This window comes from Stegostoma tigrinum, chromosome 5, assembly GCF_030684315.1.
Source record: "Stegostoma tigrinum isolate sSteTig4 chromosome 5, sSteTig4.hap1, whole genome shotgun sequence".
In the NCBI taxonomy this organism is placed as follows: Eukaryota; Metazoa; Chordata; class Chondrichthyes; order Orectolobiformes; family Stegostomatidae; genus Stegostoma; species Stegostoma tigrinum.
The window spans coordinates 95,592,072-95,614,608 of NC_081358.1; the positions used below are offsets into that span (position 1 = coordinate 95,592,072).

General features: G+C 41.4%; 2 protein-coding genes across 5 annotated transcripts in view; one reads left to right on the forward strand and one right to left on the reverse strand.

Moving 5' to 3' along the window:
* Positions 1 to 4,385, forward strand: part of LOC132209622 (tubulin delta chain-like) — a 71,559-nt gene extending 67,174 nt beyond the window's left edge. Inside the window, exon 12 of the mRNA XM_059646352.1 lies at positions 467 to 4,385. Within this exon, the coding sequence (XP_059502335.1) occupies positions 467 to 702 (236 nt within the window). The 3' untranslated portion in view covers positions 703 to 4,385. The remainder of the gene's footprint in view (positions 1 to 466) is intronic.
* Positions 1,385 to 22,537, reverse strand: part of kif9 (kinesin family member 9) — a 100,253-nt gene continuing 79,100 nt past the window's right edge. For 2 of the 4 annotated variants that reach the window (XM_048528580.2, XM_059646163.1), the window contains exons 18-21: positions 19,771 to 19,950; positions 9,060 to 9,172; positions 6,135 to 6,239; positions 1,385 to 1,678 (exon numbers count right to left, since the gene is read on the reverse strand). In XM_048528580.2, the coding sequence (XP_048384537.1) occupies positions 1,565 to 1,678; positions 6,135 to 6,239; positions 9,060 to 9,172; positions 19,771 to 19,950 (512 nt within the window). In that variant the 3' untranslated portion in view covers positions 1,385 to 1,564. Of the gene's footprint in view, positions 1,679 to 6,134; positions 6,240 to 9,059; positions 9,173 to 19,770; positions 19,951 to 22,537 lie in introns of those variants that run through there. The other 2 variants (XM_048528581.2, XM_059646164.1) reach the window with 2 other exon arrangements.

A 22,537-nucleotide genomic window follows, 5' to 3' on the forward strand; every position in this document is an offset into this window, starting at 1 on the left:
AAATGGGAACACGCTTTGGAAAGTCAGAAGGTGAGTTATTCACCAGTCATCACCCAAAGATTCTCAGCTTCCTATCTGCTGTTGTAGCCACATAATTTATATGCCTGGTTCTGTTTAGTTTCTGGTTCATGGCAAACCTGAAGATGTTGATAGTTGATGTTACTCAGTTTGTGATAATGTTTTAAACTGGGATGAATGTTGGAGGTAACCCATCTGTGAAGACAGCCCACCTGAATCAAACCGTTGGAGTGTGTGGATAAATATCCTTGAACAAAACGTGCAGGGTAGTGTACTGAGTTTGTGGGCTGAGACCACGATTGGGGAAAGGTGTACAGGATCTTCAGGAAAATGAGCTTTTCTTAGTCAATAAAATTTTATGTATAATTTTAATTTTTTTGTGTGGAATTAATATTTTAAGATTGTGCATTTTGGATTTCTGAAGTTGCTGATTTTTTTTTCTTTTAAGATCCCTGCAATATTGTTGACCTGACATCGTCCAGCCATTCTCTGACCATTTGTGCCAACCACAGCAGTGTGTCAGACTACATTCAGCATGTCCTACAGAAGGCTCAGACTATGTACGATGCCCATGCCTATCTCCATTGGTACTGGAAGCACGGCTGTGAAGAGGGAGACTTCCTGCAGGCCTTTGAGATCCTGGACTCCGTGGTGAAGGAATACAATGCTGCAGGAGATCACTGACCATCCATCTCAGAGACTTACATATGTTATTGTTAAGTGCTGATAAGAGGAGAAGTGATGGCCTTTCTCTTCCACATGTGGATTACTTTCCAGCTCAGTCTCCTGGTTTGAAATATAGTTGAGCAGTCACAGGCAGATTTTCATGTGAGCAGAGGAGAAATATGACATTTGTTGTGGGTAAGGCACAGTGTTTTGAGTGGGAGTTTTATGCTGTCTCCAACTAAGCTGTACCTGACTATAGTCTTCTGGGACTATGTCGACTTTACCATCCCTGACCTGCGAATGCTGTGTGCTGAGACCTGGTGCTTAAAATTACAGCTTTCAGCACAACATTCAACCCATTTATGACATATGGAACATGCTAACTAATTGCAGTTACATCAGTGGTTTTGCCTTATGTGCAGAGGTCCCAGGTTTATTGTTTGGTCTGCTGTTGTGGTAATGAGAGTATCCCACAGGGATTGAGAATTTGCAAAATGGGAAATTGAGCTAACTTAATCAGGGCTGCTGAATGAATGCTGAACCATGCACAAAGATTGATCTACTGAGTGCAGGTTGAAAGTTGACTTTGTGTGTACACTAGCTAGTGCATTTATTCATTCAGCCACCGAGGCCTGACTCCATACATGAGAACTATATGTGAAAACAAACTTAATTTAAAACTAAACATACTTACAGGTAGTAAAATACAATATGTGATTTTGTTGATTTATTTAACTTTGTACAATGCTTATTTTAGGGATACTGTCCTTAAATTTGTTGCCAGCAGTTTTTTTTTAGAAAAAAAACACTGTTATTGAACAGTGTTTATGCTGGAGGGTCCCTTTTGGCTTTTTTTTCCCATTACTGTTTGACTGAATTGTTAGGTAACACTGAAGATAGAGGGTGGTTTGTTCTTGATGGTTTGAGTGATCATTCCTGGCTTCTTCCTTATGGTTACTGGTTGAGGCTGAGCCATGGCGTTGAGGTAATTTTGCTAGAAAGAAGAAAATCATACTGTGAACCAGCATACTGACTAGCAGAGACATAGTTCTTAATTTCACAGACCCTTGGTGTCACACTTTCTGGAGTTTTGCATTAAGTTTTAGACACTAAAGTTTCAGTTAAAGATATATTGGAATAACTGAAAGAATGCAGATGCTGGAAATCAGAAACAAAAACTGAAATTGCCAGAACAATACAGCAGACCTGGCAGCATCTGTGGAGAGAAATTAGAGATAATGTTTTGGGTCCAGTGACCCTTTTTCAGAACTGGAGGTTCTGTACGGTTATGTGGGTTTTCCAGAATTATACTAGGGTTAATGGGCTAAGCAAACTTGGCTTGTTTTCAAACAGAAAATGCTGGAAATACTTTGCAGATCTAACAGATAGAGAAGGAGAGTTAATATTTCAAATTAATGATATCTGATGAAAGATGTTCAGATGGTAGGACCCAATCCAGACCATTGAGAACATGATTTCTGGATAAGTTGGATTTGTGTATCTAGTCCAGAATGGTCTATTTCATGGAGGAAAACTTTCAGGTCATGGTGATGCCATGTCATTCTCAGTGGTGAAAGATCTGGGCCCAGTAGTAGCAGCCAAGCTCCCCAAGACCATATTCCAGCTTTCTAGCAGTCTTTTTCTCAATTGTTCCCTTTGCTTCAATTATTTGTTTAATATTTATTCTTAAAAAGTCCTGTGGTGAAGAATTTCCTGTAAACATGGGTACAGTAAAATAATAGTTACGTTATCACTCCAGTATCGAGGCCTACACGAGTAATCTAGCTGACATAAACTGAAATACCACCCTGACAATTGGGGATTTGTTTTTCTTTTAGAAAACTAAGTAAAAATAATTAATATCAATTAAACCTCTCATCAAGTTGTTGTTAAAAACCGTTTTGTTTCAGTCATATCCTGTAGGGTAAGAATCTGTGTCTGTTGCGGCTTGTATCAGACCACATCAAGTATGTCCAACATATCAACAGTCATGTGTCTAGTGTGTGCTAAAAAGAGTTAGTGTTCTAGCTTGCTTCTCACTTTCAGTCTACACTCCTGGCATGGATCAATGTGAACATGAGAGCCAAATGTGCACGTCCCTCTGAGTTAATACAGAGTCTCTCCATCACTAACTCCTCATGCCAGCACCAGGAGACTGAGATCCTCACAGCCCCTGGCTACAGCTTCAGAGTAACCTGGCAGAGGTTTGACCCCAAAGCCTGCGGTGCAGTTGTGGATGCATCCTGCTTCTCATGAACCAGTGAACCCTGCTGTGGGTCAATCCCTTGCTCCACAACCGTGTTAATATCTTAGGCGAGTCAAAGGTTAAGGAAACAGATACTAACAAAAAAATCTGGCGCGGAGCCCAAAGAGGAACTGCTGCAATCAAGTCAGTGTATATCTTTGAATCCAAGTGGGAGGTCAAAAAAGGCAGCAGTCTCCAGAAAGTTTCCTAGTTTGTTGCAGAATCTTAATACAAAGCAGGATACAGCAGTTACAAGTAATAAGCCCAACTCAATTATTGTAGAGAATTAGTGATAAGGGGTGTTTCTGACAGTAGTTGAGGCCTCCATGTCCCATTGGTCAGCCACCTCATACCTTAGATTGGAAAACCCAAGACTGGAATCCAGCTAAATGAGTGCTTGCAGCTTACTGGCTCTGCTTGAAACGTGAATAAAACCTACTATAGAAGTCTGGCAATTTTTTAGAAAAAGGAAAATGCAAACTCAAACTGGAATGCCAGGACCAAGTGCAGGGGATTGACAGTGATTTACAGCTGTCCATTAAGGCACAAAAAATGACTGTGATTAAAACGGAATTCCATAAACAGAACACAGATATACCTTCCTTAGGGACCAGAGGTTCTCTCATTGAGTGTAGTGAGTTCCTTACAGTGAAGTCTACACCATGTTCACAGGTTTCTGAGCTCAGCCCCTGCAGCATGAACATGTAAGGTTTTCTTTCTTTTCTTTCTGTATTCGATCACAGGATTAGGGAATCGCTGGCTAGGCCACCATTTATTGCCCATCTGTAATTACCCAGAGGGCAGTTAAAAGTCAACCACATTGCTGTGGGTCTGGAGTCACATGCAGACCAGACCGGGTAAGAATGGCAGTTTCCTTCCCTAAAGGACATCAGTGAACCAGATGGCTTTTTCCAACAGTCAACAATGATTCATGGTCATCACTAGATTATTAATTCCAGATATTTTATTGAATTCAGATTCCACTATCTGCCCTGGTGAGATTTGAATATGAGTCCCCGGAACATTATCTGGGTCTCTGAATTAACAGTCCAGTGCTAATACCACTAGGCCATTGCCTCCCCCTCATTAATTGATCCACCCTTGGAAAGCTTGGCCTCTTGTAAGGGAGCTCCATCTGTGTTCTGCTTATTACAGTCAGCATGTGTACCTTAAACGGCAGCTTAAATCACTGTCAATCTCCTGCACATGGTACTGACATTGCAGTTTGAACTGGCATTTTCATTTTACGTAAATGTTGCCTGACTTCTGCGCTGGCTTTTATCCACCTGCTGAGTATAGTCTATAAGCTGTAAGCAGCCCTACCAGTCTAAGGTTTCCAAACCTGTCCTCCACTGCAGAGGCATAGGACCACTTTTATGAAGAGCTTAAAACGGTTATAAACAGATTGTACAAGTCTGAAAGTATCAGAGATAATGGGAACTGCAGATGCTGGAGAATTCCAAGATAATAAAATGTGAGGCTAGATGAACACAGCAGGCCAAGCAGCATCTCAGGAGCTCCTGAGATGCTGCTTGGCCTGCTGTGTTCATCCAGCCTCACATTTTATTATCTTGTACAAGTCTGAATGTCTTCACCTACTGTGAGATTTTAACACAATAATAGGTCCTTATGCCTCAGGCTGCATGTCCTGGGAACTATAAATAGGAATGGTCTGATACTGCTTGAGGGTTTGCTGTTACCATACATTTTAGCACAAACCACACCACTAAGTGTCTGGAGACATCCATAATCAGGCCATTAGCACCAATTTGGTATGATTATCACCAGATGTGCCTCTCAACCACATTCTAAATACACACAGCAGCTGCAGCACTGACTATACTACAGACCACTGACTGATATCACCAGGCTTAAGATACAACCCTTGAAGTTTTTTAATTCAAAGCAGAAATGCTATTCTGATATCAATAGTTCCCTGACACACTTTAACAAGAGCCCTCTGGTGTTCTTACACAGAGTACAGAAGCTAAATGGATCATACTTGAAGATACTATCTATAATAGCCTTTGGGAAGCAACAGCAGAAAAGTGGTAAATGAAAATGGAAAGAACTGCGGATGTTGTAAATCAAAAATAAAAACACAAGTTCCTGGAAAAGTTCAGCAGGTCTGGCAGCATTTGTGAAGATAAATCAGAGTTAACATTTTGGGTCCAGTGACATTTCCTAAGAACTGAAACGTTAACTCCAGACCTGCTGAGCTTTTCCAGCAATTTCTGTTTTTGTAGTAAAAAAGTGGTGACTGGTTTGAAAGGAACATCGTCAAGGCCCGAAATATCAGCTTTCCTGCTCCTATGATGCTGCTTGGCTTGCTGTGTTCATCCAGCTCCACACCTTGTTATCCCATGACATCTGCGCTGGCAAAGCCACCTTCATCAAATACATGACACCCATATATCCAAAATCTTTTTATATGATAAATTGGCAGATGAGTCGCAACTGCTTGGATATCTAGGCTATGAGATAAATAGTAACATAGTAGATATTGGTACCGACAACAGGGGACAGTTTCTGATGGCTTTGGAAGCTGACTGTTTGGACGGGCATTGGAAGTATTGAGCACAAATGAAAAATGAGAGCCTAAATGAGAAACACAAACTATCTGGACATAATTTGCATCAACCTGCACAGCCAATCTAACTTACTTATTCTTGTAGAAGGCCTGGAGGCTGCATTTCAAAATTTGGTGAGTGTTTAGCTGACACAGAGAGCAAAGAATGTTTAGGTGGGGAGAAATGAAAAGGCTCAATGCTATTCAATCAAATATGGAGCTGGAGGAGCACAGCAGATCAGACAGCATCCGAGGAGCAGGGAAGCCAATGTTTTGGGTCTGAAATGTAGGCTTTTCTGCTCCTCGGATGCTGTCTGACCTGCTGTGCTCCTCCACCTCCACATTTTATTGACTCTGACTTCCACCATCTGCAGTCCTTGATCTCTCCTAGGTTCAGTGTTGTTTGGGTTCTACGTAGAGACCAGTTGGGACATCAGTAACCTGCAAAAGCCTAAGTTGCTGTTTTCATATACTTAGTCCTTGAACTTGCGTTGGTCAGCCACGTTCTGACCACATTTAAGATGCAAAATAAAGAACTCATTGTCTCTCACCCCACCAATATGAAGGTTTTTTTCTTCTTAGCAATCCCTACACAGTCTGAGTCTCATCCTGTTGTCTGTCTTGGCCTTCACCTACCCTCTGTTTCAGCTTCATCCGTGCCCTGTAGAATGCGGCTGAACCTGGATTTTCCATTAGGATTTCATCCTGGATACGTTGGAATTTTTCCTTATCATCTTCATCCTGGGTGGATGGAAGGCAGAGAAATCCTTTTTGTCTGGGTGATGGTAATTTTATTCTAAGTCAAATATATTTTAAAATATTTATCTTTTGATTTATTAACATTTTCTATTGTTCACTCTCACTGTCAGATTCAGAATAATTAAAAATTGATTTTCATTTATACTGACACATCTTAGTGTATGCTCCATTCTGTTCACTTATACCTACTGTAATTAATCCCTACACTTCATTTAAATGCTAGCCCAACATTCTTTCCCTCTGGCTGGATAATCCTCTACCCTCACCATTTCTATAGGTGGCTCCAATTTTGTATTTTAAATTCCACATATTCCAAAGAGCATTCCAGTGCATGAAAGATCAAACTCCTGATTCATCATACCAAAGCCTTAAGAGTATTATCACCCTCCTGTTGTCTCTTTTTACTAATATGGATAGGATTTCAGAAGTGACTATATTTGAAGTATTCTTTTTAAACTTCCTTCCCAATGTTCCCGGTCTACTTCTACTAATATTATTTCTTCTCACATGATGAGAAACACACTTGGTTCTTCACCTGCTGTCTATTATTCTGACAAGCTGGATGTCAATTCCTTGACCTTGTACTGAGGAAGTGACATGCCACTGATTTACTGTGCAAACTGGAACCAGGACACTTACCTGTAAACCTCTAATACCATTTCCCTATTTTCCCTCCATTCCTGACAGGCTGCTGGATTGTCCTGATGCACAGCCCATTCCTCCCTCTTGACTAGCCAAGTCATCTCTTTACAAAGGACAGAAATGTCAGTGCCGACTGTTTCTCTCCCAGTCCCTGACCACAACATGTAGCCCTCTTTCTAACTGACCAACCCTCTTTCCCTTGGAATTTGGAACTCTCCACTCCCCTCCCTAGCCTTTATGCCCTGCCGCTAGCTAAGCCTGACCACTCTGATGATTAGTTTATAACTGTTGCTGGTGAAACTGTCTGGACCTATCAGAGAAATACCTCACAACATCTGCAGCACACTATTTTACCATCCTCATGCAACACTCAAAGATGTGGGGAATGAGTAGAAAGAGGACAACAGACTAGTTAGGATATTGAAGATTGTGGGAAGAAACAATAACAGGGTGATCAGACTGAACAAAATTTTAAAGGAAATGGGAAGTGAGCAAGTATTGGGTTAAGTAGAAAGATCTGGATATAATAAAGATGTGGGAGTGCACAGGAGTGATACAGGTAGTCAACACTTAAAATCAACTCACTTAATGTTGTTTTGCTTCAACATTGTGAATAAAGCAATGCCAAAGCATACATTTAAGGTTCTGAGTTTTCTCTTCAACTCCCTTGCCACAGACCTCCTGCAAGGTGCATATAACAATTTCCCCAGTGTTCCCAGTTCCAGTCTCAGTCACAAAGTCCCTCTCTGGCCCCTTTACTCGCTCCCATTCCCATTCCTACTCTCCATTTTTACCTTGAAAGTCTCCAGTGTCCAATGCGACCACTGGGGATTTTAACTTCTCCTTCCACTTTGCCCTGTCTCCCACCTTGATTTGCAGCCTGGCTCTTGTCCTGGTTTACAGGCTGGATCCTGCCCCTTAGCTTATCCCGAGGTGAGTTTTTTCAGTTACTGTCTGCTCTTGGTTTCTGCTTCCCATTCTGGTTAGTTGGTGCAAGCGTTCGTGGCTGAGCGATTACCTGCACTGACCAATATCTGCCACCAGATGGAGCTTGGTCAATCTAAAAGCACTATATTGGTGAGTATTTTTAAAACAAAACACTTGAATATTGCACTGTATGGATTTTTTTTTTAAATTTAGAGATTCATTTTATTTTGCAAGTTATTTCAGGTAAAAATAAATAGTATTGCACATGTACTGTAAAGTCTTTCAACCTGTACATTTCTTTCCAAGCAAAAGGTATGCAGAGGATCCTAACTCTGGAGTCAACATTGATGAAGTTTTGACAAAGATCTGTAGCTCGGGTTGAGGTTGTTGACTTGGTCACTGAGCTGACTTGTTCTCATTCAGATGTTTTGTCACCATGCTAGGTGACATCATCAGTGGAGCCTCCGATGAAGCGATGAGTACTCACCATAACGGACCAGACAGTATAAATTCCAAGTGGAGTAGAACGACATTGCTTCATCGGAGGCTCCACTGGTGATGTCACCTAGCATGGTGCTGAAACATCTGAACAGAAACAAACCAGCTAGGCAAGCCAGTTAGCCATCTCATTCAACGTTGATACCTATGGGAAACCATTCGTTGCTTAAAGTCACCAGTTTCAAGAACACAGCAACAACATTAAATGATGGATACCTGTATTGAAGGTAGAATATTAGAGAAGTGTAGATTATGAGTGGGACTAAATGAAGAGGCATATTAATGGGTAGAAGTGATCGGGAGACTGGGATTAGAATATATTGAGAACTGAAGGCTACAGGCAGCAAGCAAGACATAGGGATAATGGGAACTGCAGATGCTGGAGAATCCAAGATAACAAAGTGTGAAGCTGGATGAACACAGCAGGCCAAGCAGCATCTTAGGAGCACAAAAGCTGACGTTTCGGGCCTAGACCCTTCATCAGAGAGGATGAAGGGTCTAGGCCTGAAACGTCAGCTTTTGTGCTCCTGAGATGCTGCTTGGCCTGCTGTGTTCATCCAGCTTCACACTTTGTTATCTTAAGCAAGATATAGGGTTTGGACTCAGGAACTCATGAAGGGAAGACCACCATAACTGATTTGATGGTCTGAATGGCGATATTACTTGTTGGCCAAGCTAACAAGAGTAGGGGGATGCACCAAACATCTGTAGTGCAAGCAATCCTAAGAAACTTACCAAAGATAGCATTCTGGAGTCTGGGATCAATCCTGGTCGAATGCTGTCTTTTTGTGCTGTATTCTGAACATCCTCAGAAATGAGAAAAGACTCATTGTACCAAATATTAAACTCTGTACCGGGGGAAAAATAAGTCACTATTTAAAATCATACTGCCAAATTTCTTCTTCTCTGACATTAGGAGGAAAATAGAAAGCAATGAAGGTATGTAAAGTGAAAGAGACAAATGGAAATCCTGTCGATGAGAGAAACAGAACTTCTTCACAGTAGGCATTCCTGGAAGTGAAGTAGCAGTGAATTAAATGCGAAAACAAAAGTTAAATATTTAGGATGTTGCAATTCTGAAATAAAAACAACGTGTTAAAAGAAAACGCAGCAGGTCTGATATCATCTGTGGAGAGAGAAACAGACTTAATGTTTCTTGTCAGATGTGATACTTGTCTGAAATATAATTTTTTCTCCTCTCCAATATTTTGCTGGAGATTGGTTTGTTAGGAATCAGCCTCACTTCATTCTGAAGTTGACATTATTTATTTCTGAGCACAATCAGCGATTTCATTTTAAATCTGGGTTTCTTACAATCCAAACGTAGAAATCGTTCCAGCATCCCATCACTGGGCAATGATTAGAATTAAGTACCCAGGCTAACTTCTCCCTTCCTTAATCCAGAATATTGAGGCATATTTTAGCAGCTGGTTTATAGTTAAGATGTATATTTCTGAACTGTTGCTTCTTGAAGGCTCAGACTATCTAGCCATCATTATTCTTGTCTCTTCTTTTATCTCTTGCTATTCCCACCTACCCCTCATCACCTTTGATCCCCTTGTTAGTTAAAAATCTACCTCTATCTAAAATGTATTCAATGAACCTGCCTCCACTGATCTCTGGAGAAGAGAGTTCCAAAGGCTTACCATACTGTGAGAGAAAAATGTCCTGCTTATCTTCATCTTCAGTGGTAGATCCCTTATTTTTAAAACTGTGCCCTACAGTTCTGGTGAAACATACTTTTGCATCCACCTTGTCATGTCTCCTGAGAATCTTACATGTTACAATAAGATCACATTTTATTCTTCTAAACTCCAATGGATACAGGCTCAGCTTGTCTTACATTTTCTCATAAGATAATGTCCTCCCCTATCTCAAGTATCAATCGAGCTCTGATCTGTTTCTAGTGCACTTTCATTCTTTCTTACATGAGGCAACCAAACTGTACACGACCTCACCAACACAATACAACTGGAGCACACATTCCTGCTTTTATATTCCATTCCCCTTGTAATAAATTGCAACATTTCAAATTTTCTTCCTGATGATTATCATTAATAAAATATATGCTAACATTTTATGATTCATGTACAAAGATATTCAGATAATTGTCCACCAAACAGTTCTGTAATCTCTCCTTATTTTAATCGTATGTTGTTTTGCTGTTCTCCTGCCAGAGTGGGGGACAAGTCACAATTTCCCACATTACACTCTAACTACCAAACTTTTTGCCACGTCATTTAACTTGTCTATATCCCTTTGCTGACTCGTTATGCTCTCTTCACAACTTAACTATCTTTGCATCATCAGCAAAGGTAGCAACAATGCATTTGGTCCTTTCATCCAAGTCATTTACAAATGGCAAATAATTGAGGATGCAGGCCTCCCTGTGGCAATCCACTTGTCACCTCACCCTCACCTCTGCTTCCTATGAGCTTTCCAATCCTTCATTTGTGCCAAAATGTCACAATCTAAACCATGAGGTCTTATGTTGTGTCTTAACTTTTGATTAGCCTCTTATCAAATTCATTCTGAAAATTTAAAGTACAGTACATTCACCAGTTTCCCTTTATTTATATTGTTTGTTACTTCCTCAAAGAATGTAATAAATCAGTCAACAATCTACCTGACTGTTGGTCGAGATGTGATTTGAGGCTCTCTGGTTATTTCTTAATATTCTTGCAAACAAAATGGCAGATGGAGTTTAATCCACCTAAGTGTGAGCTGCCGTATTTTGGGAGATCAAATGTTAGGGAAAAGTATACAGTCAATGGCAGAACTTTGAACAGCACTGACGTACAGGAGGGCCTAGGGGTTCAAGCTCCCAGAAACTGGCCTCACAAGTAGATAGGTTGGTAAAGGTGATGAATGGCATGCTTGCCTTTATTGATCAGAGAATTGAGTACAAGAGTCAGGATGTCATGTTGCAGCTGTATAACATTTTGGTTAGGCCACACTTAGAGTATCGTGTTCAATTCTGGTCGCCACATGACAGGAAGGATATGGATGCTTTGGACAGGGTGGCAAAAGAGATTTACCAGAATGCTGCTTGGATTAGAGGGTATGAGCTATAAGGACAGGCTAGAAAAAATTGCGTTTTTTTCTCTTGAACAGCAGAGGCTGAAGGGAGACTTGATAGAGGTCTATAAAATTATGCAATACACAGATAAGTTTGATGGTCAGAATCTTTTTCCCAGAGTTGAAATGTCTAATACTAGGGGGCATGCATTTAAGGATAGAGGGGGAAAGTTCAAAGGAGATGTGAGGGGCAAGGATTTTTACACAGAGAGTGGTAGGAGTCTCGAATGCAATACCAGGGGTGGTGGTGGAGGCAGATATGATAAGGGTATTTAAGGGACTTTTAGATAAGCACATGAAAATGCAATGAATGAAGGGATACGGACCAAGGGCAGGCAGAAGGAATTAGTTTCATTTGGCAACATGTTCGGCATATCCTGTGCTGTACAATTGTATGTTGTGTTCTAGTTTCAGATTTATTGAACAGTAGTCCAAACTCCAGACATCATTATGCCTCTGAGAGAAAGAATTATCTGGACAATTTGATTCAAGAAACAATAGCACCCTGTACATCAGGGAGTAATTTAAATTTGGTCAGTGATCAAGAGCTGGAGGATGTAACAAGGAGAGAGGCAGGTATGGATATCCAGGATGCATTGAAAGAGGAGCTTCATCCTTTGATCTTGTCCAATGCATGCAAAGTGCTTTCTATGGATAATAATGAACACTGCAGGGAGCACGGACAAACTGCTGAACAACTGATAATATGATAATACTAACAGAGTAAATACTTTCTTTAGAGCTGAGATCTGAATTCCCAAAAGTTGTGTTGCCTGCCTTGTGCAGGGTTTAAGGATATGTCCTTTGAAGATGAAGAAGAAACATTCAGTAGTCACAGAATCCACCTAAATTGGGCTACAACCAGTCTCCTGACATTGTTGTAAACAGCATTTTAAGCAAAGAGGAGAGGGAGTGTGAGAAGGTTCAGGTGGTTACCATTAACCAGAAACTGAACTGGACTAGCCACATAAATATAGTGGCTACAAGAATGGTCAAAGGTTAGAAATCCTGCAGCAAATAATTCACCTCCTGACATCGTAAAGCCTGTCCACTATCTGCAAGGCACAACTTAGGAGTGTGATGGAATACTCCTCACTTGTCCGGATGGGTGCAGCTCCAACAACACTCAAGATGCTTGACAGCATCCAGGACAAAATCACTTGCTTGATTGACACCATATCCACAAGCATTCACTCTCTCCAGCACCACCAATTATTACAACAATGTACACCACAAGATATTCTGCAGAAATTCATCAAGACTTATTACACTTACCAAATCCACGCCCACTACCACCGAGAAGACCAAAGGCAGCAGATAAATGGGAACATACCTCCTACAAAGCTACTCACCATCCTGACTTGGAAATATATTGACGTTTCTTCAGTGCTGATAGGGCAAAAACCTGGAATTCCCTCCCAAATAGGTTTGTAGGTCTATCTACACCATATGGACTGCAGCAGTTTAAGACAGCAGCTTCTCATCTAGGCAACTAGGGAGGTACAATAAATACTGCCCAGCCAGCAATGCCCACATTCTCACGAATGAATTTTAAAAAACTGGTCAGGGTTGGGTTGATAGCCTTAGAATATGTTCTCGGCCTCTTATTTGTACTGGTATCTTCCAAGGGTTCCAGGCTTTTTGGCAGATGACCAGTGTTGGAAATTATGTCACAGGATCCCAGGAATTGTATGACGGGGGGGTACTTGTTGCTTCAATTTCTGCATCCTGCAGGTTCCCCCGGAGTTGTTTTCCAGGGTAGAAATAGGTCTATCCACACGGGATCACAACACTCAGGTCACACCAGGATTCTGCGTCGGTATCTGACTCCACTCGAGTCATCATGCGCAGACATTTCAGATCCTGCCACACAGCTGTTTGCATCCACCTCATCCAACAGACTTCAGGCTTCAAGCAACACTCCATTGTACTATGTTCTGAGGTTAACAGTGCCATAAGCCTTGCAGAAATCCTGTAAGATCTTGTCTTCAAAGTTGAGTCCCTGGTCACGGTGTATCCAACTTAGAACACTAAAACAGACAAAACAATCATGCCCTAACACTGGCCTAAATTAAATCCTTTTGGTCATGGGTGGGAATAGTCTGTGTGAACTTGTTGTAGATATCGATGAGTAAAAGAAAGTGTTCAGTTCTGTTATTACTGAAGTCAAGGATTGTAAAATGTATTGGAATGACCACCAGTAGGTGGAAACCAGGGACCATGCCCTTGCAATGAAGTCATTACCCTGATTTGGCCAAAGTATATACAGAATCATAGAATCCCTACACTATGGAAGCAGGCCATTCGGCTCATTGAGTCCACACCACTCCTCTGAAGAGCATCCCACCCAGACCACTACCCTATCCATGTAACCCTGCATTTTCCATGGCTGATCCACCTAGCCTGCACATCCCTGGACACTACCGGCAATTTAGCATGGCCAATCCACTTAGCCTGAACATCTTTGGACTGTGGGAGGAAACTGGAGCACTTGAAGGAAACCCAAGCGAGGGAGAATGTGCAAACTCTACACAGTCGCCCAAGGCTGTGTCCATGGCACTGTGAGGCAGCAATGCCAACCACTGAACCACTGTGCCACTCTCTCACAATATGTCTGTCACAATTGCAATAGTAGTCATCAATATTATCCATCCTATTCCCAGCAGCTCTGCTGTCCGTTCAGTGGATTTGTTTTTTTTCCATTACCTATAAGCTGCTTGTTCATGAACTGCTACCAGCACTTGACACCATGAACCACCTCTATTATATTGTCGTTCAATGTTCTTCTGGCCAAGTGCTTCACTTCACACTTCTCTGTATTAGTCACCTGCCCGTCATTCCATCAACTATCAATGTCTTCCTCACAACTTAAAATTCATCCAAGTTTTATGTCATCTGAAAACTTGGAAATTGTCCCCTCCATATCAAAATGTGCATCATTAATATTTATCAGGAAAAGTAAGCGTCCCCTGGGGAACTCCACTACAAACCCTTCTCCAGCCCAAAAAATATCCGTTGATCAGTCTGTTTCCGGTCACTTAGCTAATTTTGTATCCATGTTGCTATTGTCCCTTTTCATATCAAGACCTACACTTTCCTGTCAAGTCTATTGTGTGGCACTGTATCAAATGTCTTCTGGAGAACTGTGTATATCACATCAACAGTGTTACGCTCATCAAATTTTTGTGTTAACTTTTCCGAAAAACTCCAGAAAATTAGTTAAACACGGCATCCCCATCAGAATCCATGCTGACTCTTCCTAATCAACCTACTTTTTTCCATGTGACGAGTAATTCTATCCCAAATAATTATTTCTAGATGTTCCCCACTACTGAAGTTAAATTGTTTGTTCTGTAATTGCCAGAATTATCCTGACAATCTTTTTTGAACAAGTCTGGATTCTTCATGATTTTCCAGTCTTCTAGTACCTCCCCTGAGTCCAGGGAAGACTGAAAGATTATGGCCAGTGTCCCTGCAATTTCTATCTTCACTTTTTAAAAATTCCTTGGAAGTAACTTGTCCAGTTCCTGTGCCTTGACAACCTTAAGTGCCAACAATCTATCCAAGACTTCTTCCTGATTAATGTTGAACCCTTCTGGTGTGAGTTTCTTCCTCTGTCGCTGTGGCCTGGGCAGCATCCTCCACTTCTGTAATGTAAAGTATTCATGTAACATCTCAGCCATGACCCATGTGTAATCGTGCCTCCATGCGTAAATCTCCTTTTTGGTTTCTGATTGGTCTTACTCCATCTTTAGACATTTCCTTACTCTCTATATGCCTATAGAAGACTTTGGCATTCCCTTTTATGTTAGCTGCTAATGTTTTCTCATGTTTCCTCTTTGCGTCTGTTATTTGCTTTTCATCTCTCCCAATCCTTCCTTATTTGTATTGGTTCTCAATTGTACTTTCTGCCTTATACCTGTCTTATGCTCTTTTTCTTTCTCATGTTAATTGCTACCTACTTTATCATCCAGGGAGTTCTGGTTGTTTGATCTAGCTTTCCATTTGAGGGGATAATCCTAAACCGTACACAAACCATCTGCTCCTTAAAGGTGGCCCATTGTTCAGTTATTGTTTTTCCCACCAGCCTCTTATTGCAATCAATCCTGATCAACTATTGTTTTTGTCTCATTAAAGGCAGCTGTCCGCAAATTGACCAACCTGGACCATTTCCAACACATCTCTCGCCTTCCTGGACCTCTCTGTCTCCATCTCAGCTAACCGCCTAGAAACCGATATCCATTTTAAGCCCACTGACTCCCACAGCTACCTAGTATATACCTCCTCCCACCCACCTTCCTGCAAAAATGCCATCCCCTATTCCCAATTCTTTCGCCTCCGCCACATCTGCTCCTAGGTTGAGCCATTCCACTCCTGTACATCTCAGATGTCCTTGTTTATCAAGGACCGCATCATCCCCCTCGCAGTGGGCAAGAACCCTCTTGACCGTGTCTCTCGCATTTCCTGCAACTCATCCCTCACAACCCGTCCCCGCAATAACCGCCAAAAGAGAATCCCCCTCGTCCCCACATACCACCCCACCAACCTCTGGATCCAACGCATCATCCATCATCCTCCGACACTTCTGCCATCTGCAATCCGACCCCACTACCAAAGACATTTTTCCATCCCCACCTTTGTCTGCTTTCTGGAGGGACCACTCTCCCCGTGACTGCCTTGTCCACTCCACACACGCCATCACACCCGCCATCACACCCGGCACTTTTCCCAGCAAACGCAGGAAGTGCTACACCTGCCGTTACACCTCCCCCCTCACTCCCATCCCAGGCCCCAAGAAGACTTTACATGTCAAGCAAATGTTGAATTGTACATCTGCTAATGTGGTATACTGCATCTGCTGTTCCCGTTGTGGCCTCCTCTACATCGGGGAAACCAAGCAGAGCCTTGGGGACCACTTTGCAGAATACCTATGCTTGTTTTGCATTAAACAACTGCACCTCCCAGTCGTGAATCATTTCAACTCACCCTCCCATTCCTCAGATGACATGTCCATCCTGGGCCTCCTGCAACAATGCTATCTGAAGGTTGCAGGAACAGCAACTCATATTTTGCTTGGGAACCCTGCAGCCCAATGGTATCACTGTGGACATCACAAGCTTCAAAAAATTCCACCGCATCCCAAAACCAGCCCAGCTCATCCCCACCTCCCTAACCTGTCCTTCCTCCCACCTCAAGCCCCACCCCTATCTCCTACCTAGTAACTTCATCCCACCCCCTTGACCTGTCTGTCCTCCCTGGACTGACCTATCTCTTCCCTACCTCTCCACCAACACTCACCTCTACTGGCTCCATCCCTGCCTCTTTAACTTGTCTGTCTTCTCTCCACCTATCTTCTCCTCTATTCATCTTCGATCCGCCTCCCCCTCTCTCCCTATTTATTTCAGAACCCTCTCCCTCTCCCCCTTTTCTGATGATGGGTCTAGGCCCGAAATGTCAGCTTTTGTGCTCCTAAGATGCTGCTTGGCCTGCTGTGTTCATCCAGCTCCACACTTTGTTATCTCCGCAAATTGATTTTTCTTCCTCTGGGGTGTGGTATGTCATTCTCCAATACCATCCTGGACCTTATGATATGATGACCACTGTCTCTTAAATGTTCCTCCACTGACATTTGATTCACTTAGCCTTTCTCATTTCAAGGAACAGGTACAAAAAATGCATCTTTCTTTGCCGGACTAAATACATACTGCTGTAGGAAACTTTCCTGCCCACTATATAGGAACACTTACCCCTCACTGCCCCTTACACTACGAGCATCCCAGCCTATATTTGAGTAATCAAAGTCCAACATTTTAACTATGCTAAAATGCTGCCATTTCTCTGTAAGTTCCCTACAGGCTTGTTCTTCTACATCTTTTCCACTAGTTTTTGTCCTTTAGGCTAAACTGAACAATGTAATTACCCTTTTTATGCCTTAGCTGTAGCCAGATTGATTCTATCCATGAACCCTCTTTGATATCCTCATTCTTCCATCACTGAAACATTCACCTTAGCCAATACTGTTACCTTTTCATCTTCCCTTCTTTTCCCATCTTCGGAAGCAACTTGTACCCAGGAAGATTTAACACCCAGTCTTGCCCTTCCTTGAGCTAGGTCTCCATCATTGCTACAATATCATAATTCCACATTTGAAATCTGTATCTATAACATCCCAACCCTATTTGCTATACTCCAAACATTTACATACATGTACATTAACTATGTTTGGACTTCCTTTCTTTCTCTTTATTCCAACTTCACTTATAACCTTCCTATTTTCTATGCTAGTGCCAACTGTATCCCCAGGTATTTTTCAAACCCTGGTATTCCCCTTTGCTGTTGTTTCTTGGTTCCTACAACACTGCTAAGTAAACTTAAAGCCCTCTCAATGGCACTAGTACAATGGACCACAAGAAACTCTGTCCCAGCTCTGTTTAGCTGCAACTCATCTTGTATCTTCTTCTTAGTTAAACACCTCTAATCTCTAACTGTCTCAGCAACCAGGCTTGCTGTCAAGCAGACTAAAGATAGGTCACATGACCCACGTCATTTTACCATGTTAAAGGACCAATTCCAAATTACAAGATCATAATTTTAACAAAGCCGTAGTCACACGATAAGTGCGAGACTCATTAGGTCCAAGATGGGGATAAATGTCTTCATTCAAAAAGTAATGGATCTTCCTGTGAGGGCTGTGGATGATCAGTCATTGAGTATATTCAAGGTTGATATCAGCAAATTCTTTGAATGGAAGAGGATTGACAAATATGAGGATCAGGTAGGAAAGAGCAGTTGTTATAACTGATAAATCGTGATGTTATTGAATGGCAAAGAGGGGTATGGTCAACTCTAAATTCTATCTTCTCTGGATTGCTTCTTTATGAATACTGTAAGACATTGCCACAACCAGCCATTGGGGTATTTAATGTGTTAAAGTAATGGAGGTGAGATCAACTCTATGATATTCAACTACGATGGCAGCACTTCTGCAATTCATGATCAGTTCAGGGAGAATTTAATCTTTTACCTGCTGGAAAGCCAATAATTTGGAGTTTGGCAGCTATAATGAGTCCTAGCTGCTGTCCATACAAGGGCAGAGCTTAGCTGCAAAGCTTTTGATTTTCTGTGCTTCAGAGATATGGAAAATTCCTGGTTATTGTGGTGATTGGAGGCTCGGCTGTATGACCAAGGAAACATTTTAGCATTTCTATTCTGTGATTGCTTGGTATATTTCAGCAGCTTTACTGTTTGTTTCCCAATTCAGATTTTAGCTTATCAATCTCTCAATGTCTGCTAAATGAATGCATTTCTTATCTCCTCATCCCCAACCCTCCAAGTCTGGATCAAGTATATAATCTAATTTTCTAACTGGTTCCCACTCATAGTTGCTTTGTACTTGGACCACCTTGTGGCTTTTGAATGAAGGAACTTGTCTTCTGTGGCCTCTGAGAGCTGCTATAGATATTTGTATATCGGGAGCAACTACTGGGTTTAAGTTCTCATCAACCTTGTGGTGACAAGGAGAAACTTGCTAGGGTTACATCACTGGCATGGAAAATGGGAGGAGGGCAGAATTCCTTGCATTAATTGAAGATTAATAGATATGTCATCAGAGTTTGCAAATGCATACATAATGGACTAATAAATCAATGCTTGATGGTTTCTTTAGTGTTTAGTCTTATATGGATTGCAATTTAGGAGTGTTGAACTAATAGGGTGAACTCTTTCCCTGTCTGATGGAAGATATGCCAAATATTATGTCAGTATATCTCACTGTAAGTAGCATGGATACTTGCTGGCTCACTGGGAAACTTGCCAATGTTTGTTAGGTTTCTACTTACAATTACAAATCTCTCCATATGAAACTTCATCATCTGAATATAGTGTTAACTATGAGCACAAGGTGACTGTTTATAGGCATTAATGAGAGCATACAGTGTTACACAATGTGTGGTCATTGGACTTGAGAGCTATGAAAAAGAAATAATACAGAGGATCTAAACGTATACCTGTGATTTTCGAGTTTAACTGGTTTTGTAAGGCATTATATTTATACTGTAACTCAGCATGTCTCTCAGAAATATCTCAAACTATTTCACATCCTGAGTTACCTGGCAGTCTTTGGTGCACAAAGCAAAAACCTTCCAAGAGTGCCATCACATATAACTAGAAAATCTGTTTATGATCAAAGGAGGAATATTGGCCAAAACACCTTCCTAATCTTCTTCCAGTAGAATTATGGGAACTTTCAAATCTAACTGAGCCACTGAAAATAGGAACAATCTCTCATCTAAAGTGCAATTGTTCCTGATTATTGTAACTGCTGCAGTTGAATCTCAGCACATTTTTGAGCTGAGTCATCTTTTCTTACCTGTTAACAGTCGCAGCCTACACTGGTCCACCAGCTTGTGGCAGTACTGAAGCTCCACTTTCAGGTCTCGCAAAGTATCAAAGTCGTGCCGGTATTGGTGTTTCAGATCCTTCAGCTGCATGACCAAGTTGAACTCATCTTCATCAATCACAGGATCACCTTGTTCATTCATGTAATCACCTGTTAGGTGTGGGAAGGACCAATAATCAAACAAGTTTAGGCATTTTTAGACTATGGTTTTAGGTAGATTAATCTTGTAAGCTATTTTGAGAAAAACAGATGATAATGATCTAAGCAGAACTTTGATAATGAATCACACCCAGTTTTAAAGGTTGCAGGTAATGAACTACATTGCCTGTTATATCTGACACGTTTCACTTTATTTGCAGCATCATCCAAGTCATTGTTCTTCACGCATGAGTCTACAAGTGACTGCCATTAACTTTTTGATCATGAAAATCATTACACACCAGTCTAATTCTGTATTAGCAATGGGGCTCATAAGTTAGTGACCAGAAACAGGAACTCTGTCTTGCCAATCCCTAGCCCTAGGCACATCAGTGTGGAGTTCAACTGTGGTGCAAGATTTGATGCTTTTATTTAACTAGTTAACTCAATATAAACTCGAATTGAAATTAACTCGCCTTTGTTTATCCACTGAAGCACTGGGCCTGTGAAGCTGATAACATGGTTTTAACAAAAACCCTCTTCATCCTTCTAACAGAGAGATCATTAAATTGTACACTGGACAACTCGTTACACGACATAACAGTATTAGAAATGTCAATCCGTTCAATTTTATCTATATTTGTTTCTGGGCTGGAGTCAGTTTATTTAAGATAGCATGAGCTAAAGATTTTAGTTGCAATGTTACCCAAGCCAAGGATACAAGGACAATGAGTGTCTGTGAGTTATTCCACTGCAGAGTCCTATTACAGCCCAGTCAGATCCGTACAACGGGCTCTGCCAAAATGCGCAGTCGGGCAACACAAATTGGTTATAATGCGATTGACGAATAGGGGAATGCTATTTCTGAAATGTGAACTTGTGTTGGCTATAATGCAATTTCATCGAGTAGGCATTTTGCTGTCAGGAGCCCTTTGTTAATGATACCTACAGTGTACTTCTACAATGCTGTAATTCTGAGTCTCAAAGAAATTCTCTCTGTCAGCCTTAATTAAAACTGAAAACTAAGCCAGCAGGTCTGTTATCAAGAAAAGTAGGGTGTAGGGGAGAGTGAAAAACTGTATATCCAACTTACCTCGAAAGGAAACAGTGTGAGGCACAGGACCTGGGTCCAACAGGAGACTCCTGTTTAAGTAATTAGTCAGATCATGATTGAATCATGTTTCAACTTGAATCCCACCTTTGCTCCCTGCCCCTCGATACTGTTGTGTTGATAAGATTGCTGAAGTAGTCTGAGTTGCTTTGGCAACATACACATATGTATATGTCGTAGTCTGGAACAATGGATTGTGGTGGTAGAGTCTCCAGTGTTGTTTTAGTCACATGCTGACCGGGAATCTCTCCCAATTTGACAGTCTGCTACTGGCGGTGTTGGAAGTATTTGCCAATTGATATGCAATCTTTTTAGTCGCATTTTGAATGCATGTACCCTGGCCATTGAGTTCTGAGGCAGTATGTGAACCTAGATTTTCTTGCCTACAAAGGCTTACACCTTTCACAACCTCAGGATGTTACAAAGAGTTTGACAGCTACTGAAGTATTTTTGGAGTGCAGTCATAGTAGAAAATATAAGCAGCTAATTTTCACACAATACTCTCCCACAAACAACAATGTGATAATGACCAGACAATCTATCATTGTGTTGCTTTCTCAGGGATAAATATTGACCAGGACTCCTAGGTAACTATCCTGCACTTTTTGGAAATAGTGATGACAGTTGTGTCGATCTGAGAAGGAGCTGCAAAGCAGCTGTCACAGTTGGACTAACCTGTCTGAACAGCTGCTGACAATAGTGCTATCCTTTGTATTATGGTTTTTTGGTGCTCTGCCCCTAACCCCATTTTTTCCATAGGCCCAGTTATTTACATAGCGTGACTTTCTACTGATGTTGTGCTGGAATGCAACTATCACATTATAGCAGAATCCCCTGTACCTAATTTACACACATTTTGATTAGTTCACCAGAGAATATCACTGGAAATTCTAACATGCAGTTTGATTATTTAAATTCAATTTTAAGAGAAAGGCACAATGAAGCAATCAGAATGTCACAGAAATCAAACCAATTTTCTGATTTTCTTTAGGAAAGTAGTGTGTCATTCTTATCCAGAATGGCCTGAGTGAGTCCAGTTCAACAACCCGAAACGTCAGCCTTCCTGCTCCTCTGATGCTGCTTGACCAGCTCTACGCCTTGTTATCTCTTCAAAACCGTGTAATTGGCTTAACTGCCCTTTGAAGTGACCCACAATTTTCTACCTACTCAGGGCAGTTAGGGTTGGGCAACCAATGTTGGTTTCTCTCATGAAATCCACAACCACAAAATGAAATTTTTAAAAAGTCAATTTACAGTTGGAGGAACAGCACGATAACGAAGAGCAGAAACTATAGCATAATTGCACAGTGGCTCAGTTGTCAGCACTGCTGCCTCACAATACCAGTGAACCAGAGATAACAAAGTGTGGAGCTGGATGAACACAGCAGGCCAAGCAGCTCCTAAGATGCTGCTTGGCCTGCTGTTTTCATCCAGCTCCACACTTTGTTATCTCAGATTCTCCAGCATCTGCAGTTCCCATTACCAGTG